Raw genomic sequence first — 23,069 nt, 5'->3', positions numbered from 1 at the left:
GGTTTGAATTGTTTAAAATACAGCCTCATTCTTTCTCTCCGTCTCTTTACATTTCGTTAAGAAGGATGTACGTTTTATAGGTGAACTTTCTTGTTGGGGATGAAGCGGAACCGGATGCTGAGAACGACCGGGATGAAGGACCAGCGCACGAGGGTAGAGACACGTTCCCGAACGCCCCGCCGCCCAACATCCGCCGCGTGTTGACTCCCGCCCAACAATTGGCTCTAGCTGAGAAGAGGAGCAAGCTACGGTAAGTAAAACTTACAAACTTTATCTATACTGATATTCTAATCAAATCAGTGATTTGGTTTGATTAAAAAATCGTTTATTAACTTAAGATTTCTGTATTCATATTTTCCTCTACCGCCCAGTTCTGTATACAGGTTCAATTCGGAAGAATAGGAAAAAAAATAACTGATTTTTTTTCAAAAGCTATTTTATTTGTATTGTGTGCTTATACAGGTGTTCATTCATCTCTCTTGTCGGTGGAGCTCTTGCCACTTTCCGCGATCTTCCATCATGCTCTTTAATTCTTGATACGACACGACTCCCATTTTGACCTCAATTTTTTTATGTAGCTATTCCTTGGTCTTCCCCTCCCCCTCTTTCCTTCTATTTTCCCCTCAATAATAATTTTCATGAAATCATCGTGCCGTATCAAGTGCCCTAACATTTTTCCTCGTCTATTTTCTATGGTGTTCAATATTTGTCTTTTTTCTTTTACCCTGTGTAGTGGAGTAAAGTAAATGGAGCACGAATACAGGTGTCTATGGCTAAAATTACGTTTGTCATTTAAGTAATCGTTTAGTGAGTGAATAAATTTTGCTCAGCAAATATGATTTAACTGATGTTTTAAATTTATTTAAAGATAATTCCAGTATATATTTTGGTATCATTTGTAACGTTTACTTCGTAAACAAAGGAGGTAACTGGCTTGATGATTTGTATGGAATGCATGATAGATTTTTGTCACATAGGTACAAACCTACGGAAATGTAGTTTACCATAAAAGTACTTAAGCATTTTTCTCACAGTTTTCGAATGATATATTTGAAATACAATTCTGAAAGTAAAAAAAATCTATTATTAAAAGTGGTGATATATATAGTTAAAACTCTCAAAAGTCGGATAAAGGTGTTACTATTTATTTCAATTTAGTGCTTATGAGATATTTTACTAAACATGTTTGTTTACCATTTCTGTAAGTTCTATTGGAACGGCATATTGAATTCGATTTTCAACCGATTACGAAAAACGGAGCGAACACTTTCTCGTTTATAGTAGTAGTATGTACTTGTATCTAGCTTTTTTAAATCACAATTAACCATACGGCCCACCAGATCTTAAAGGGTTACCGTAAAATCAGAAGTAAAATGCTGTGCAAAACTCCTAGATCACCAAAACCGCTTTTAGAAGGCTTACTAAAGTAAGCTAAGTAAGAAAAGTTAAAACTTTTCTTTACCATTTTGCAGTCACATAACTTTTGGATATATTAATGTTTTTGTCGAAGGAAAGCGGCACTGCAATATGCATTGTATTTTAAATGTGATGTAACAATTTATAGGGCAATGGTTTATTATGTAACTATCATTCGTGTGATAGGTATATATTATGGTCATGGATACAAGTTGAATACTATGTAACATCAAACATGGCCAGTAGTATGACGTAGCAGTTTTAACTGGTATTTTATAGGGCTGTCATAATCAGTAACTATTTATAAGCAGATTGCAATTTTAATTACTACTTTTTTTATTAATTACTAGTGCGGTGGTTATCTGGGTGCAAATATATCTATTTACACACTATAAACTTAAGTCTTTTTTTATAATAGGTTCACCTATCTAGATTATGGAATCTCGTTTATAATAACTAACGACTTGTCCCGTCTACGCACAATTCTTTCAATTTTTCGGCTTGTTCTATACTATAATACATGTATCATCATTATATAGTATAAAACAAAGTCGCTGTCGCTGTCTGTCCGTCCCTATGTATACTTAAATCTTTAAAACTACGCAACGTATTTTGAAGCAGTTTTTTTAATAGATAGAGTGATTCAAGAGGAAGGTTTATATATATAATACATGTATACCCGTGCGAAGCCGGGGTGAGTAGCTAGTTATATATATAAACCTTGAATCATTATATATATTGCTGAATGTAGAAAAATCCGTTTCGTAATGTAAAATATATAAGTGAGCTTAAAGCGGCCGGCGGCGACTGTTTTTACGTTTTATGTGAAGATGATTCAGTGCACTTTACAGTTTTAACGGTAAATGCTGGTGAACATATCACCATTTCTCAGATTAATTTTTGGTTTGATTTGTTTTTTTCATAGGAGACTCAGACTAAATTACTAATTGACACATTAAGTTTTTTTGTGTCGGCAACATTTTCAACCTACGACTATTTGAGTGCAAGTCGAAACATTGAACCATAGACCACTAGGGTCACCCACATTTATGCAGATACATCTCGTTTTTATTTTTATATTTAAATGTGCTGTCAATATATTACTTAGAGGTATTTATTATTTATTATTATTCATGTTGCTTTACACAATTAAATAATTCATACACATAACATGCACCTTTTAGGCACTGCAACGTGGAAGGAGGTACCTACTTACTTGTAAAAATACTTTGAATGCATGTTTTTACAGTTTTTGTTAAGTTAGGTTTAAGTAATATATTGTTACAGAGTTAAGTTACCTTTAAGTAATGTGTTGACGACAAATTTATTTACAAATATAAAATTTCTAGTACCCTATGTAGCCTATCGTATGTTTTCGTTTGCCTACATATATTATGTTATGTAAAACTCTCCTATGTTACGTAATTTACTTATAACAAACCTGTAAGTAACTTATTATAGTTTTTTTTACACTAACTTAATGTGTGATAATTACCCAAATTTCAATCATGTATTAGAAACGTACTTTGGTAAATCTCACTAAAATTGTTAAAAAGTGCACATCCACTCCAACATTATGTTAAGTTGGGCACCACCATATACTCCTATTTTTTTTTTTACAATTACATGAATTCTTCATTATTGCGCATTTTCATTAATTTGTATATAGTTAGTTAATTATGACACTGCAAACAAATGTATGTATATTAATCAATATTATGTTATCTGTGATACTAATATTGTAAATGCAAAAGTCTGTGTGTTTGTTACATTTTCACGACTAAACCGCTGAACAGAACTTGATTGAATTATATGTGAGGATAGATGATAATATGAAGGATGGGCATAGATTATCTTGTATATCATAAAATATTCTAGAATGGAGTGAAATAGGGGATAAAAGTTTGTGCCGACGAAGTCACAGGATGTTTCGGTAAAGTTGCTAATATTATCAATACAAATTTGTTTATACGTGTGTTAGCTTTATAACGACTAAAAGGCTAAACAGATTTTAATGTTTGACGTGAATATATAATATAGATTATATCGAGATGAGAAATATAGTCTATCTACTATCTCACAAAAAGAATACGAAGTACGGGTAATGACTACTAGGTATTTATTATTTCTAGCAACCGTAAGTATTACTAGATATTATTAGCATAATTGCAATATAATCTAATATAAATTACAACTATTAATATCTAATTGCGAAAAACAATGGTACATATTTTTATATTGTTTTACAAGTTATGACATCCGCGATTGGTAACCCTAGCTCCGAGTTGTATCTGTGGCTCAATGGCAGAATTGGCGGCAAAACCAGTAGATAACTAACCTTCGCGGTTTCAACACGTGCGTGATACAGATTATAAAATTATATCGTATCGATATTTTTTTCGATAAAATTTAAAAAAAGAACACGATCGCGGTCTACGGTAAGCGGAGTGATAAAATTGTGATTTATTGAGTGGTGTTTTTTTAAAGAATTAATTGTGTGTGTTTTTTTCTTTTTATATTTAGTTGGGATTGTTTATATTTTGATTTAGTGGTAGTAAAGTTGTTTACTTAATTTGTTAGTGGTAAGAATGAATAAACACGTATTTATTGAATTCTAATAATGCTGTCTCGGCAATGTAGGTATCTGTTTAATACAGTGCCTAACTTCGATGGTCGTAGGTTTGATGCTGTTCGAGTACAGTTGTTTATTCTGCGTAGATTTATATATGTATATAATTGCAATAAAATAAATATTTAAATATTTCTATAACTTATTTGGTACAAGTTTTGCTTAGTATGCAATAAGATGGCGCTGTGTTAATTGTGCTGGTCTATTATTAATTGTCATTCATATTTTATAGCTACATTATTTTATAGGTACAATTATAATAAATTACAAAAGAGGATATATAATCTTTTATAATAATTACGGACAATGAATAGTGGAAATGATGATGCATGTAGATATATGACACATGTACTTTTGTACTAATAATAGTATCGCCAGAGCCAGAAGAAGGAAAAAAAAGGTAGAGGAATAAATACAATACACATTCTTTGTACACATACACACATACACGCCTTCTGTATAACTTTTTATCATATTTTATTGTTCTTTGTTTGTCTGTGCGCAATAAAGAGTTATTATTATTATTAATATTATTCTTCTTCATACAAAAATAATAATAAACTTATTAAGCTACGTAATATTTAACTCGAGTAGATACTTTCGAGTACTTAAAAAATTATATGATTTTACATTTATTTTTTTAATTAAAATATAAAAGAAAGTTAAACACTACCTATATTATATTTTATTACCTGTAATAATTTTGTAATTATGTACTCGAGTTAAATATTAAGTAATTTAATAAGACTATTATAATTTTTGTATAATTCGATTTATTAAATGCTCTAATATAAATATAAAATGATTCATTTGTCATTTACAATTAACTAACTGATCCGATAGACATTGCGAATTTTCTATTTTTTTATTTTTCCTTCCGTAAGATCCTTCTAGATCGTTTTAGAAAAGAAATAAAAAATCGAATTACAATCGACTAAGCCATTTTAATTCCAAAACTGATTCTGAAGTAAAATGGCGTGGCCAGTAGGAATAAGTATTCTTTTTACATATCATATATATATATCTATAGATTTTACATAAAAATCATTTTTATCGTTATCAATTGGTCTCATAAATCATTACATAGTATAAAATAAAGTCACTGTCGCTGTCTGTCCATCCTTATGTATGCCTAAATCTTTAAAATTACGCAACAGATTTTGAAGCGTTTTTTTTATTATATAGAGTGATTCAAGAAGAAGTTTTGTATATATATATATTACATGTACACACGTGTGACGCCGGGGCATGTAGCTAGTTAACAATAAATGGAAAGCCATCTAAGTCTAAAATATTTTTTACAAGTAAAGTCAACTGCTCTACACGTCTATATGTTCATATACATATACATATACTAGACTTTAATAAAAATAACAATTAAAAGCTTAACATAGGTACTGTAAAATTTTTATCGTAATTAGACCAGTTTTTAACGGTAATACTGAGAAACGAGAAAAGTCAGATAACGAGAATTATTCAAGGATATGTTATAAAACTACTATGCTAAGGGTTTTTTTATAAAATCATCAAAATATGATATTAGTTAGATAATACATAGCTAATATCATAGACCCTTAATTATTAGTTCGAAGAAATTTTCAATGTTTAAATCGTGCAATTAATAGTAATTGATTAATTAATTATAATTAATAATTAAATAAGTAATAATTAGCACAATTAATTGTATCGAAATAGCCGATAAGGTGGAGTTCATATGAAGCTTCCTCTTAAATTTGCTTTTAATAAAAAAAAAACAAACAGATCTTTGGGGAAGGCCTATGTTCGGCAGTGGACATTTTCCGGGCTGAAATGATGATGATGATGAAAAAAAAACAAAAGCTGAAGGAGAATATTAACAATCGTAAATAGGTATGTATATTCGCACACTTATTAAAATACTGGCTTAACTCTAAAATTACAAATTTTGGAAAGTCCACTATATAAATGTGGGATCAAATTCTAATTTCAAAAATTTCAAATTTCCTAATTACCAGTATTGTACTAGATATGCGAATTTGTCTATTTCCAAAAAGAATAGAGTGTCAAAAATTAACAAACTTATAGACTCTTTATTATTTTTCTATCGATCATAGGATTGATAAGCATAAGGTATTTTTAAATTGTTTTAAAATAAATAACGAAAATCATACTAACCAGAATCTAGAATTTTTTGCCTAGATATTTGGCAGTGTGATAGTCCAGCTCATTGGGCTCCCTAAAATATGGTCGAGCGCAGTGATATTACTACTACTACTACTCACTACTCATACGATATACTCGTGAACGAATGCTGCTTGTAGAGACTGGTCTGCCCTAATCACTACGACTGTTTTATTTCTAATGTGTACTTAATATCTGACCCTAATAAATTTGTGCTAGTTGGTGGTCTGTATGCACGTTTCGATATGGAAATGTAAAGCTACAATGATCGTTTAAAAGAGCAACATGCAAGTTTCTTGCACGTTCTTCTTCCGATGAGACAGCTTTCCGAAAGAGCGGTAGATTAAAAGAATGATAACTATGACTATTCAAAAGTGCTTAAATTAAGTTTATATCAATAAATGATTTTCTATTCTTTCTATTCTAAACTGTATTTTCTTTCGTGAAGCTGTAAGCCGTAGCTAGCCTTAGCTGCGGTTTGCACTAGAATAGTTCTAAGATATTCCAGGAGATCACGCGTAACTAACTTCAAAGCATACTTTGTCAGTGTGTACATAACAGAGATAGACCTTAGACAATTTTATCGATGTTATACTATATCCTCGCTTAATTGTCAGATTAAGTATTATCATTACAACTATTCACATTATATTATACTTAAAATAGCAACAACCTAGTTACATCGCATATTATCACATACCTGCGTAATATTACATAAGTTATATAAATAAATATTTCGTTATCGAAACGATAATAATCTCGATAAATCGACACTAAGCGCACATTCATACCGAAGTTGTTTTACTTAGGTATAAAATGCACTAATATTTAAAAATAAATAATTGGTCTATCCGACGATAAATACCTGATAACATTAAACCTTCATTTCCTTACTAATATTACAAATGCGAAAGTAACTCTATTTGTCTGTCTGTCGGGCTTTCATGCTAGAACTACTGAACCGGTTTAAATGAAATTTGGTATATATCTATGTATACCTTAAGGCGAAAAGGTTGAAGAGGTTAAAAGGGGACATGACAGGACGTATGGAAGTAACGTCATATTTAAACCTAGAAGCTGGACCTTATTTTTAGGATGTTGATTAAGTATATATAAATATGACATTCAAAAATCGTAAAATTTTACCCCTAAGAGGGTAAAATAAAATAGGGGATGAAAGTTTGTATGGAAATATTTCTTCTTTGAATTAGATATTCGCACATGGCAGTCTATTTCTGTATACATATCTATATATATAAAAATTACGTGTCACGTTGTTTGTCCTCGATGGACTCCTAAACTATTGAACTGATTGCAAATTTGATTTGCACATTGTGTGCAATTTGATCCAACTTGAAAGGTAGGAAAGCTTACATCTTAATTTATAGTCGCAATATTTTATTAAGAACCTTAGCAATATAAGACATTTATTTATTTATATATATAAATAAATGTCTATATTTACTCATCTTTACATATCTCAAATAAAAATAAACATTATATAATTTTATTGCTAATAATAATATAATAATTAGATGTCGAGAAAATTTTGATTTCATATTAATTATATTACATTAATTATAGTTATGTTCAGGAATTTATAATACCGTTAACTTAATAAATTTGCAAATATTGATTTTCAACTTAATATAAAAAGAACAAAGTTCTATGCTGCATTTGTTTTACGAACCACGCATGCGACATTCACGCCAATTCAGAATTTATATTAATGACTCTGTTGCAATCGATGGGGTTTTTCCCGTGCTAGTGCCATGCAATCATTCCCACGAATAGTTTCGATCTTGTTATGAAATAAAATCTTATATCGCTCCATCTCTTTCTAATACAGCAAACGTTCATGTGACTGAGGTCTTACTGAAGGTGTGATAAAAAAATGATTATCGGTCAGGCAACAAATAAGGAAATCGGTTTGTAATACAAAATGGCACAGTTAAATGTGCAAGTACGAGAAAAATGGACTGTTAACGTTGAAAATGTGATTATAATTGTACGAGGAAAATGAACTAAATGAAGGCCTGACGATGATCACAAACAGATTTATGAAGCTGGGGTATGTTTTGCATAGTTACGTACTAGCGTTTACCTATGGCTTTGTTTGCTTTGAGATCACAGATTAGATACGTATATTAGAACGCAAAGCAAAGACGTATGTAGCCAGCAGTCCTGGCATTACAATCTACAGCTATTTAGTCGTCATTTTGCATTTGTCATATCACAATAGTATTTTTATATTGATGGGTTTGACTAATGACAGGTGCTTTAGACTTGTAGCACTGCGACATGCATTGCATGTTGTGCTTGCCTCTTATCAAAGTTCGCAACCTAGGTTCGATTTCATTGGAGCGATTGTTTCTATCTCCTCAGGATAGATTATACTTTCCAAAGAAGATAGAAGATATTTCGTTTATGCATGAGTGGACTACAACGACATCATATGTAATACTGTACTATTATTACTGTTGTACTGTTATTTTACTACCTTAACAATGTAGTAAACTCATATATATTTAGTACATAAAATGCAAGGATACCTATTGCAAAAATAATATCCGATACTCAAATCTGACTTACGTGCAAGTCAGATTGTATGTTTGTTTGATTATTTTATTATAACTGCGAAACTGTACAGTATTTACTTAAATATATATCAGTATCAGTTTTCAAATAAAAAGTCATCAGAATCAGTTTAAATGGAACATAAGGCGATACTAAATAAGTTTAATTTAGAATCTAAAAAATTTACCATCGGAAACCAATTAGTTGTTGATTGGTAAATTAAAATCTTATAGGATTTTTAATGTTTCGGTTTTCCAAAGCTTATTAAATAATCGTTTATCAGAATTATAATTTAAATGTTGGAAATTGTGGTTACTGGTTACTTTACCACTTTAATTAATTTGGTTTGTTACGGATTTTCCGTTACCAGACTGTTAATAAGAATTATAAACTTACACGAAAGTTTTTAGTGATTGCCAGATTTGAACTCACGAACCTTGGGATCTGAGTAGTAAACCACTAGGCTACAATGCATACAAATGTTTAACTATATTGTTGGTATTTAATAGATATTTAAACATATCGATATGTTAATGACATAAATTTGAATTCACGACCTTACGGGTCTGAGTGGAGTAATAAACCACTAGGCAACAATGCATATAAATGTTTAACTATATTATTGGTATTTAATAGATATTTAAACATATTGATATTTTAATGACATAAATTTTGAATTCACGACCTTACGGGTCTGAGTGGAGTAATAAACCACTAGGCAACAATGCATATAAATGTTTAACTATATAATTGGTATTTAATAGATATTTTAATGATATAAATTTGAATTCACGACCTTAAGGGTCTGAGTGGAGTAATAAACCACTAGGCGACAATGCATATAAATGTTTAACTATATTATTGGTATTTAATAGATATTTAAACATATCGATATTTTAATGACATATTTGAATTCACGACCTTACGGGTTTGAGTGGAGTAGTAAACCACTTAACAATGCATATAAATGTTTAACTATATAATTGGTATTTAATAGATATTTTAATGATATATATTTGAATTCACGACCTTAAGGGTCTGAGTGGAGTAATAAACCACTAGGCGACAATGCATATAAATGTTTAACTATATTATTGATATTTAATAGGTTTGAATGGAGTAGTAAACCGCTAGGCCAAAATGCGTACATACAAATGTTTAACTTTATTTTTTATAATTTCAATGACATAATTACCGTTCTTAGTGCCTTATCTGGGCAATTACTATTCAAAGCCCTAATTAATATCTTCAGGGTCCTACTCAATGACAGCTTGTATTATACTAGTTACGAACCTCGGTTGCACTACAGTCTAATTTAAAAGAAACGGAACCCACTCTTAGTCCTTCCACCATCGCATTGACGGGCTCGGTGGTCTAGCGGTTTAGCGCACCACTTTTCTTCCGATGGATTTGGGTTCGATTCCTCGGACGGTGCAGACATTTGTATTCATGTGTATGATTCTTTGTATTATTTGTATCTGGGTGTTTCATATATGTCGTATTTATGTAATATGTATATGAAATATATTTTTGTACAATCTTTTATATACTATATATCATGTTAAAAACTTCATACAAGATTTGCTTAACCTGCGATTAGATGGCATTATGAGGATTGTCCAGTGCTATTATTATTTATTTATTTAAGATAAGGTATTATTATTATATCCCATTTTACTTTTCTCAGTATTACTTCTCTTTTTACTCAGCTCCTAAAGTTGGTAGCGCGATATTATGCACCTTCATAAAGCATTAAATGAAATATAAAAAATCTGTGTTTTGTTCCTTGAACAATGCTCCACGCTGAGCTTCGATCTTTTTGTATTGCTACAGATCACACATAATAACACAATTTTATAAATTTTATGTTGTATGTCTTGTCTATTCTTAGGAACATGTTGTGTGTGATTAGTAACAAACAAATAAACGATATAAATATAAGAAATACTATCTGACCGCCGCCGCAAATTCACATGAGTTTCCATTTTTCGGTATTTGTAACATTTTTCATTTCAGCTCCGCTCTTATTAGCCGAGGTTTTATGGCCTACAGCCTTCTTAAAAAAATCAGCTATCAGACATTAAAAGAATTATCAAAATCTGATCAGTATCACCGGAGATTACCCTAAATATCCAAATATTAATATAGATTATTCCTATACGCTAGTTTCAGAGATTAGTGCATAGTAAGACAAACAAACGTACGCTTCAGTCTTATATATATATAAGTACATATTGGATTTATAGTTTTAAACTTTGTACATAAATTGACATTGACGCAAACGGATTTTGTGACTCTAACCCTGAGCGACCGGTTTTTGTTACGTGAAAACAAGTGGCGCTATGTTGTATGTTGTACATGCTGACGATACAAAAGTACCTGACGATACACGGGTTCGAGGGTCAATTATATTTAAATACCTAATTATTGAACGCTTCAATCTTTTTACACAGCCCTAAAACAAGCGTAAAGATTGAATTAGATCGGGGAGAATGATCTAGAAGAGTACCCTTATACCTTTCTACTTTTCAAATTTCATTCATAATATTCATATTCAAATTCTTTATTTGTGAAGTACACGTAATGAAGGTCTTAGGATAAATAAACATGTTTTTTGTAACTACGCGGATATATATCATTGAAGAAAAAATAATTGCAGGATATATTATTTTCTAGCTCTCTTGTACTATTCTAACTCGTAGCTATATCCGATCTCTTGATAGAATATTTTAATTTTCAATATTCTCTTTTATCTATTTTGTGTTACATCTCCTTCTCTTCTATTAGCTGATGTGTAACCAACGGAGACGATTAAGTTCGAGTGAGAGAGTAAATTTTTTTTTATACCACTTAGGTGGCAAACACGCATACGGCCCATCTGATGGTAAACGGTTACCGTAGCCTATGGACGCCTGAAACACCAGGGGTGTCACAAATCGTTAGGCAGAGTTGGCCTTCCCTCCGCGTATTTTTTACCCTCTACACTCGCCCTATTTTCTTTCGGTGAAGGCTAGTTGCAGCCTACAGCACAAGAATAGTTCGAAAATATTCTGGAAGTTTGCACTTGCTTCATAGTATTTATTTTATTAAAGTCTTTGGGATGTTACTCGTTGTTAAATGACCTGTATCATTACAACCTGTGTAAATCTATTGTGCTCTCCCTTTTTTAACTTCGCTAGAGATTTCAGAGCTTACTTTGTTTGCAATGCAACTATTAATTCACATTACTAAGTAAGTCCTAATCTCTCCCTAATATGCTAACACTGCACGTTGTGCCAAAGATACGGATAGGCATATCCGGATGTACATTCATACATTGTATTCTTGAATAACATTAATGTTTTTCGGCATTCACGTAAATCATAAAGCAATAATAATTTTAACAATTTACTATACATTAGGCAGAGAGAAGTTTTAAACGGTAATTAATTACTAATTGACCTGTTTACCGAACTAGGTTCTAATCGAACGTCTTGTTAGTTTAGCTATTTAGTACCGGTTCGTCATATATTTGAGGTCGAGGAAAATTCAGTAATAAAATTGTACATAAACAATATTTAGTATGCTCATTTACGAGGTGGACTTTGTAAAACATGGTCTGTGAAGTTATCCTAGTTGCCAACTTTCAACTACAAACACCATTCACATGTTCAAAGGCTAAGGAGCTTCCTATGTAATGTAACGAGTATGTCATGTCATGTATGAAGGGCTCTGAAATTACGTGATATGCGGCATGACATCTTAGACCTCCGGATTTTTTTTTATTATGAAAAGATTTTGCACTTCTTCTTATCTCGAATTAATAACTAATATTACTTACGAATATATACTAACATCCTTCAATTCTTGTCCCTGACGTGTCTAAGTAGCGAACTTTGAGAAAGGGCGAACAGACTAGATCTATGCAAGTTGCAGTGCTACAGGTATGAACCCGACTCGAAATTCCTTAATAAAAAAAAATAAGCTCACCAACCCGAGTCATCCTATATTGGTTCATCATAATATATGTTTTATATCTATAAGGTGAAAGACTTAAATTCGTTGCGTTTATTACCAATTAAGCGTCGATGAGTAATATATTGTTTTGACATTTCGCATTCGCAATTTTCTGAATTTCACTTTTAATAATCACCTATAGTCGGCAGATGATCACCTTCGCTGCTCTTTATATGTTATTAACCTTAGCCTCTTTTGTATATTCAAGATTTTATGGGGTGGGCTAGGTCAGCTAGTGCGTGTTTTGACACCTTGGCAACTGTTAACATTTTCAATATTAATTATTAACCAGTTATACAAGTATGTAAATAAATAAATGCTTATCAAATAATTCCAAAATGGAGGTTATATAATTAATATAACTTTTTGTTTGGTATAGTTATACTAGACGAGGTCTTATGGATGATAATGGTATGGTGCACCCGCCTGCGCTAACGGTTTACGCTGATGGGGCATCAGTAGAGGATGATAAGATGAGTATGAGGTCAGGCCAGTTAGCCCATCGTAACAAATTCACCAAGAATTTATCATGGTTTCCAGGGGGAACCGCGTGGAGGCCAACCTGACATGGTAGCTATAGAACCATCAGTCCAGACATTACTAACAATCCCCTTTCCCCCCTCATACTCATGTTATCATCCCCCATTGGTGTTCCTCTAATAAACCGTATCGACGGGTGCACCTTTCCATTATCATCTGTTCTTAGTTTTGGATTGGATGATCCCGTGAATATTATTATTATTATAATGCTAGTAATAGGCGTAATAGAACCCGTCAAAAACAATCCATTCCACTCCTCGTACATTGGCATTAGATATGATAATATTACTACATCTGGTTTCTTTCATTCATTATTATTACTGATTACATTCGCACGTAACAATTCAGTGATAGTAGTGATCTAAACGTGATATAATGTTCTTATATTATACAGTACGTGATTATATATATATATGCGTATAGCGAGTCGTTGTTCGATTTTAAATGGCCTACATATTTGAAAATATTAATTTTAATCTTTAAAATCTGATAAAAATATAAAGTTCAAATATCTGAATTCCCTCTAGAGATAACTCTTCCTATAAATTCGATATGAAGTACCTATGAAAATAGCATCAGTGTCGGAGAAGTAGAAGAGTAATCGTCTGTCTAGGTATGGGCATGTAATGCGTAAATGTAGAGAATATTTTGGTAAAAAAGGTGTTCTTTACGAATGTGGATGATTATAAGTAGGTACATTTGAAATTTCAAGATTTGGAAGTGGATGGATCCAAGGAACTGGCGACTCAGGCTAACCTATCAGTATCAGATAAACCGTGTATTGTCTGATATACAATTGAAGAGTAATAGGCGTGCATGTATGAAATATATATGTTGAAATTTCAAGATTCGAAAGTGGAAGGATCTAAAGAACTGGGGATTCAGTCTAACCTATCAGTATCAGATAAACCGTGTATAGTCTGATATACAATTGAAAAGTAACAGGCGTGCATGTATGAGACGAGTGGATGTGAATGAAAACAAGTGTGTAAAGATAGAAATATATGGCGCTCGGTGCTCTCTGCCTACCCCGTTTAGGATTTGGCGTTAATTTTTTATATTACGAAGGAGGTAATTAAGCATACGGCCCATCTGATGGTAAATGCTTACCGTAGCTTATAGATGCCTGAAACATCAGGGTTGTCACATAATATTACATTCATATATAAAATATAATAACAGTTTACGTATAAATTATATATGTATAGGTATATATAAGATCATAATGAAACAGAATGGAAAAAAGTCTAGAATATTTAAATAACCACAAGCAGTCAGTTCTGCTATACTCGGTCGTTGTGTGAAGCCGCTTGTTGTGTGGTGATTGATCGAATTAATAAATGATAATTGATCAACAATTGCGATTGATTATTGATAGTGATCATTCATGTTATTGTGCTATCGGAAGTCAAATGTCAACAAGTAACGCAATAACGTTATTATCATTCACTTTACAGTTGCGGGAACAGCAATTGAATCGATATAATATCGATGATTTGATAATATCGATTTAATATTAATGATTTTACGAATATCTAATCGGAATGTTGTGATAATGTTAACTATATTAATATGTGATAATTATTTGACCTCAACTAAAACTAATGTAATTTAGTACAGTCTTAATATAAATATGTAATAATCCCAACTAAATTTATTTTGTAAATTAACTAATTTATTTTTCAAAGAACTGATCCTGACTAAATTATTTCTAGTCATTGATAGTGGTAACAAATAGTGTGATATATAAATATATTCCGGGAATATATTTATCATCGGTTTAAAAAGTGATGAGTGATTAGTTGAAGCAATTTGTGGTGACAATAGCTAATTTCGTGTGGCACGTCATTAAGATGATGAAAAGAAGGACTTCAAAGCGTTTTGTGTTGGGGGACACGGACGAGGCGCAGCCATCATTCGATGATGATGATGGAGCCACGGAAGTTATACCGACTTCCTTGCTGCAGAAGTTCCAGATGACCTTGGACACGGAGCCAGATAAAGAAGATGACGATGGTGACAGAACTCCGGTTGATACCTCAGGGAGGCTTTTGAGGCCCCCACACATTGGAACATTGCAGTAAGTGAATAAACAAATTTCCATACACAACGTTAGTAACTAGGAATAATTATAATTTGTGACGTCTGCAGTATTCTGTCAATTTTCAATAACAATTGAATAATATTTCTAAAGAAGTGCACTTGTCGCGAATAAAAATATAAATCGTATAATAAATACACTGAGAATTATTTTGATAAAGAATGTTATTACATGATTAACATTTTAGTTTTTTACAATATCCCTTGTTATCAATTTTTTTATGAATTGATCGCCGCCGTCAGTGCCGTGATCACACAGACAGTTTCAATATCTTAATTTTATATTATTTCATATCTATGTTAGTCCATAAGGTATTTATAACATGGGCCTAGTAGCCTGAAATAAATAAATAAATAGTAACCCAAGATAATAGAATATAAAATTTGTGTCTTACAATTAACTTATAATTAACTTACAATTAACTTATAATAATACCTATAATTATTAAAAATTGTTTTATAACACTCATTACTATTTAGTCAGACTAATTATTAATTCCGATTATATTAAATTTAAATTAAAGATATTATATTAAAATTATTGGAAATATTAATTTGAATAGAGCATTGCGTCCCATTGTTTCTGCCAACTACAATCATAGACAAGTGTGACAGAATGACACAAAGTGTGTGTGTGTGTGTGTGTGTGTGGGCGTGACGTTATTGTAATGTTATTGCATACCTAAAAAACTTAAAGATGTCACAATACGTATACATAAAATAAAAAAATAGGAGCCAATTGAAAATTCTCTGAATTACTTCTGAAATCCGCTAAAATATTTAAAGCTTTAATTTTATGTTTCTTTATGAAGTTAATTATTCTACATATATTGATACTAGCGATACGTACGGATGCATTACATAACTTTGAATTTCTAGACTAATTCTATACTACAATAATCATGAATAAACCTTCCTCCTGAATCACTCTATCTAATTGCTGAAAGCTGCATTACAATTCGTTGCCTAATTTAAAAGATATAAGTGAACAGACAACTGCGGTGACTTCATTTTATATTATGTAAAAATACATATTAACCTACATATGTATAAGGATATACAATTATACACACAGGCGTATATTTAGGCATGGGAACGTTCCGTTTTCGTTCTCTCCGATCGATCCCCCATCCAATTCAAACGGGGATCGAATTACGATGGCCTTAGCCGAGGTTCGAAATCCTAGCGGTGCCCTCAGACTAAAGTCGTATCCGTCAGGCGGGAGTTGGCCTTCAGCCGCTCCATAACTCCTTCCGCGAGTTTGAAGTGCCATCTGCACTCGCCCCCTATCGTCCGGTGACGATGTAAAGGCCAGCTGCGGCCAACAGCTTTAGAATAGTCCGAAAAAAAAACAAATTCGCTATTTATCTACACGTACTGAACCCAATAACACACAGCATAGACCATGTCGTTTACATTACAAAGTTGTTCAAAAACATGTAACAACATATGTGTTTTGTGTAAACATGACGTCATTTTCCTACAATTCCAAGTTTGTATGCAAATAATATAATTTAATACATACTTACGTAGGTATACATAAATGTTTGTTTTGGTACTGTGTAAGTGTTAGCTAGTTAACTCATGCAATCGTGGTTTCTTGTAATATCTATATTAATTTGTAATGTCAACTATACTGACCCTTTTTAAAATTACGAGGCCCGGTGTCCCCAAAATGGACTCAGGAACGCAAAATTGTCCCGTTTTTGGAAACCCCGCGAAAATTGTGTGGTCAAGCGGGCCGGTTGTGATGTTGATTATTGTTGATAATTAAGGTGAATAGGTATAAAAAAAACGTGCCAAGACTATGTCTTACTATATAATAATGTGTATCTTATCTGTGGTCTTACTTAAAAACTTCACTAGCTATATTAAAGCAAATTTGTTTATCCTCAACTTTTAAGCTAACTTTTTTTGAACAAAGCTTTAAGAAATTCTTTTTTTCCATTGACTGTCTAATAATTGACATAAATAAGGCAATGTCCCATCTTGAGTGAAAAAATAAATGGTCATATTAACTATACATTTTATTATAGGTAGTTATATAGTTAAGGAAATTACAGTACAGTACAGAGCAGTCTTAGAAATGGCAACACATAACCTGGGTGTTATTATATGTTGGCGGCGTGACGCGTGGTGGGCCGGGTTATTGGACTTCCTATACATAGTCGAGCGCAGTGAAGGCTGGCTCATCCGTTATACTGCATGACGATTTTTTTTTTCGCACTACTCTAATGCTGTTGGCCGCAGCTGGCCTTTACAGCTTCACCGGACGATAGGGGGCGAGTGCAGATGGCACTCCAAACTCGCGGAAGGACTTAAGGAGACAACTCCCGCTTGACGGATACGACTTTAGTCGGAGGGCACCGCTAGGGGTTCGAACCTCGGCTCAGGCCGTCGTAATATCGATCCCCGTTAGAATTGGACGGGGGATTGATCGGAGACGGCTGCATGACCAGTGCTGCCTGTAAGGACGGCTCTATTGCATTTATGTTCATGTGTTATAATATTTTAATATAGGCTGTTACAAAACAGTTTATAAAACCGAAACGTATTTATCCACCAAAAAAAGTGATTATGTACATATTTGAATAGAAATTTTTAAATTGTCGTAATATTTAATATATCTAGTAGTACAAATTATGTTTTCCATTTTTAAAAACTTGTTTTGTATCAATACTATATGTGGATTTTGGCTTGGTATATCGTGTAGGTACCTCGTACTCTTTATCTGTATACGTAGGTATGTTAGGTATTACAGTAATATTAACAGAAAATGTATTTTACTTATATAATATTTTTAACAACGCTCTTCAGGTCTGAACAAGGATCAAGTGACACTAACAATTGGTAAATTAAATCTTATATAACAGTAAGTATGTGTAATTTAGTTTGTAGGTCTCACGCAAGGCAAAGTTCTAAAATCATTCTGCCACACTGTTTTGAGATCATGTATGAACCACACACATGCATACTTTCACGACTGTTATCCCGGATCGGGTAGCCAGAGGCAGGCATTGTCAATTGACAACTTGTATACTGAATCCAACGTAGTATAGACCGGGCCTACCGCCTCTCTCTCGGATTATTTGCTTTTCAATGACAATGTTATCTGATTGAACAGAGATTAAGTGCGTAGCGGTTTCTATGTTGATTGTCGCATGCCTAATCCTTGCTGTTAATAATAATATACTTAAATCAATGTTTATTTAAAAGAGCAACACACAAGTTTCTTGCTTATTCTTGTGATGAATCTGCATTTCGAATAAGCAGTACTATAATAAACTTGACTATTCAAAAGTGTTTATATTAAGTTTATTTGAATAAAGATTATTTCTATTTCTTTCGTTTTGGTATGGTGTTTCCTTGCACTTGCAGTTTAGCTCATAGTAGGTACGCCATCTCCTTATTACAAACTTTTTTACTATCATGTACATAGAGAGAGAGATACCCACACAAGAGTTTAATTGCAATTGTTTCTTAATTTATTAAAAAAATATTTTAGCAATTGACAAAAACCATATTGAAATTATGCAAATGATTTAATTTAACTATGAAGCAAATTAATAACACTGAAACATCTCTAGGTAAATTTTATTTTTAGATTGTTATTTAATGTATAAATAGCTAGTTTCAAATTTAAAGTAATCACTAACCAATAGCTCGGATTGTGGGATTTAAATGATAAATGTCTATCATCATAATGTATGTAGTTTAACACTACAATGTTTTTATTTTATTTGTGATAAAAACAGATTACGTTAATCTGAAACATGACTATTTCTAGACTTCCTCATATATTATTACACAAAATCATGTTTATTGTATACAAAATAATATTCCGTCAATAATATTCCAGACAGGCAACATTGAATAATTGATTATTTGCTTCTTTCACTCACATGTTAATTGGTCAGTGTGAGTGAGACAACGCGATCGTATGATCCGTCATTCATGTTTCATTGGCGATTCATGTGTCAAAGTGTCAAACTCGTAGTACGAAAACAAAAACCGATTTTTAACTTTCGGCGCTGAAATGTTGTTGAATTATAATTTTATTGATATAATAAAGTTTCTGAATAATATAATATTATAAATTGTATGCAACTACGTATTATAATTGTGAAAATGTACCCCAGTATGAACGGATTATATTCAGAAAGTCCATACAGGTTATAATTGTTATTTTATTGATATTAATTTGCACGGTGCGATTTTAAAAATCGATTCAATTAATTGATGTGAATAATCAACAATAATTTAAAAAAGTATATATTTTTTTAATTGTCATTTAATTGCACGGCATGCAAAGGGAGTAAGAATGTGTGCCAAACTGCCAAACTGATTTCACTAAGTTTCACTTACTGGAAGGTTGTACAATTTCTAATTAATTCATGTATTGCTTAATTGTAGTTATTTGTTCAGCTGTATTTTTCATATGTGTAGTATATAATAAGTGTAATGAAATATTTAATAAATTGTATAATTACCTATTACAATTTAAATATTCTGTGTTTACTTTGTATCTTTCTGTTCTAGTACATAATAATTATCTAAAATGTTCTTACTAGGGACATGTTGCAGGTGATTTCTGTACAATGTTACTTGTTATTATAGTATTACAAATAATTTACATAAACAACATTCTATGCAAATGATTTTCTTATTGTTAAACAGTAGTAATACCAAATAGTAAATCTATTTAAAAAATTTTGTGATTTGTGAAATAAAATAATGTGGTAAGTTAGTAAATATTGAAGAATCCCGTTTGTCACTTTAGGTCAATCATAATAACTTATTAATGCACAGATAAACAAAAAAGTAACCTGAAAAGTGTAAAAAAGGTGGTGTTATGAATATAAAGTCTTTCAATCTTTCCTTGGTTTATTTCACCTCAAATTATAAATAGAGAAAGGTACAAAGCTGATAAGTTTTTGTTATCTCGTCATAAAAAACTATAAACAAACAATAATAATAACAATTTGTTTATATTAATGTGACTTGTGTTTTATTGAAATCAGAGGTCAAATTAATTATATGGCCTCATCTAAACAGATATTTACATGAGTAATTATTATATTGAACTTACCAATCATCATGTCTCATAGGCATGCAATTACGGACTTTATTATCAGGTTATTTAGGATACATTTTTGTAAATGCTATTCTGCACTATACTGAAATGAATGGGTATGGAGATTTAGTGATAAATAAAGGTATATTAAGTCTCAATTCTATATATATAATAACAAAACGGAAATTTTGAATGTTTTATCATACTATTTTGATAATCTAATTGTACACACATTTTTTATGTGTAAATATTAAGCTGTACATTATTTATTTAATTCAAATAGGTTTGTTCTATTTGTTATAGATATAAATGTGTTCATAGTATACATAGTTTAATTTTCAAGTACATATGGAGCATGTAAATTTAGATAAGTGTTTATTATTGGTATGCATTTTTAATGGATAAAACCCAAATAAATAATATACAGCTTACATTTATTTTACTTGTAATTTATTTAGTTGTTTGACTATAGTAATTGGAAAATAACATTAATTCTTTTCAAATAGTTGACTGCTGGAGCTTAAAATAATAGAAAAACATAGTTGATGAAAATTATAAATTTAATTTTGCAGGCCGTCTATGTCCCAGGGGACAGTGGTTCACAGTCAACGGTTTCAAGAGAAAGACTTCACAGTTGCCACCCCGGAGGAGTTTGTACGGCGGTTTCAGGGCACTAAACCCATTAATAAGGTGAGTTCTTACTTTTAAAATGGGACATTTTAAACTTTACATAATTTTAACATTTGAATTGAATATATGACAGTTTTATAAATATCTAAATAAAATTTTTAATAATAATAAATTTATAATATGTAAGTTTTATTAAATTATATAAAGAATAATAATGGATTACTTCAACTATGTGTTTGTATGTTTGTAAAGACTAAAAGTGAGAGCTATATAACATAAATGACCATACCATCTATTATGTACTACTTTTATTTATACATCTATACATATAAATAAAATTGGAGTGTATGTTTGTAATATTGAAATAACCATTTTTTACTACATGTATATGAATATAAATATGGTACTAATACGGTAATTTTAATTTATTTTGAATTTTTGTCTGTCTATTTGTTCCGGCTAATCTCTGAAATGGCTGGACCGATTTTGACGGGACTTTTTTTTGGCAGGTAGCTGATGTAATAAGGAGTAACTTAGGCAACTTTTATTTTAGAAATATTTGGTAAAATAAATTTAAATTCCTTTCAGACGAAGTCGCGAGTACAGCTTGTGACAAATCAAATTTCATTTCCTTTCCCTCACATTACTGTTAGTCTTAAATATGTGATGTGTTTGTTCTGTTTGTTCTATATTATTAGTTATTTTGCAGGTGTTGATTGCAAATAATGGTATTGGTGCTGTAAAATGCATGAGATCAATCAGAAGATGGTCCTACGAGATGTTCAAGAACGAGAGAGCTGTCAGGTTTGTTGTGATGGTAAGTTATATACCAAGAAATTTAATGAATTATATATTAAATTATGGAAATATTAATAATAATAATAATAATAATAATATTTATTGCAGTTAAAGGTTGTGTTACATAATTAAGTTGTACATAAGAGTCAATAATTTTAACATACAAGTGTAATTGTGCCATCTGAACTAGTATAAAATTATACTGTATCTCAGATGTCACATACCTTCCCAGGGTGCATATTATTTCATTTGGTAAATTTATTGGTAAAACATTGTGTCGAAAGAAACACTGCCACTGGTGTGACAATTAAACATGCAAAAAAGTAACTGTCTTACTGTGTTTAGTAAATAAATGCTTGAAATTTAATATAAAATTAGAATATAATAAATTATAATCATTTTCGAACAGACTCTCAATTTGATATCATTTTTTGTCTGTATACACTAGATATTATGTTGTTATGAAAGCATTTTAATGATTATTTTTGCAATTAATAGATTTTGCTTCAGTCTTTATTTATAGTAATGTCACGATTGCAATCCGTCACAGATTTGACAATATTATACGAACCTATGTATGTGTGATAAAAAATTTTTTTTTTGTCACCAAAATTTGACTAATTTAAGCGGTTTGGGTTCTAGGGCGTAGATTACCAGTCTTCTGCTTCGTTTCAACGGCAACCAAATATATATATTTAAATAGATTACCAGTGAAATTACAGGATAAACGATAGAGGAGATATAATATCTTTGTCCTCTGGAATGACAACGCATGAGTGGAGTCACGAGCGTCACATGATAACGTGATGTCCGTAGTACTGTTCATGTATATAGGCTACGTTTACCACTTACTATCGGGTGGACCGATAGCTTGCCTTCCAGTTACATAAATAAAAAAAATTCTAATGTTTATAAATTGTCATTGGCAGGTGACTCCAGAGGACTTGAAAGCCAATGCGGAGTATATAAAGATGGCGGATCATTACGTGCCGGTACCCGGCGGCTCCAACAACAACAATTACGCCAACGTGGAGCTCATTGTCGACATTGCTATACGTACACAAGTGCAGGTATGCACTTATTTTATTAATTAGAAAAACAATAAATAAATATATTAAACAGTGAAAGAAGTTTTCAAATACTAGAGGC

The 23,069-nt window shown here is 31.5% G+C and overlaps 1 protein-coding gene across 1 annotated transcript in view; it reads left to right on the top strand.

The window, feature by feature from the left end:
• The first annotated feature begins 156 nt into the window (after nt 1-156).
• The window catches only part of LOC131842263 (acetyl-CoA carboxylase), a 62,884-nt gene continuing 39,971 nt past the window's right edge, over nt 157-23,069 (top strand). Inside the window, exons 1-4 of the mRNA XM_059190800.1 lie at nt 157-250; nt 21,065-21,182; nt 21,832-21,939; nt 22,850-22,990. Coding sequence (XP_059046783.1) covers nt 21,072-21,182; nt 21,832-21,939; nt 22,850-22,990 — 360 coding nt within the window. The 5' untranslated portion in view covers nt 157-250; nt 21,065-21,071. The remainder of the gene's footprint in view (nt 251-21,064; nt 21,183-21,831; nt 21,940-22,849; nt 22,991-23,069) is intronic.

Source organism: Achroia grisella, unplaced genomic scaffold, assembly GCF_030625045.1.
Source record: "Achroia grisella isolate CSIRO2021 unplaced genomic scaffold, CSIRO_AGI_Agris_v1 utg2156, whole genome shotgun sequence".
Lineage (NCBI taxonomy): Eukaryota > Metazoa > Arthropoda > Insecta > Lepidoptera > Pyralidae > Achroia > Achroia grisella.
Note: the sequence above shows the minus strand (reverse complement) of the source record. Positions and strands in the feature narration are given on the sequence as shown.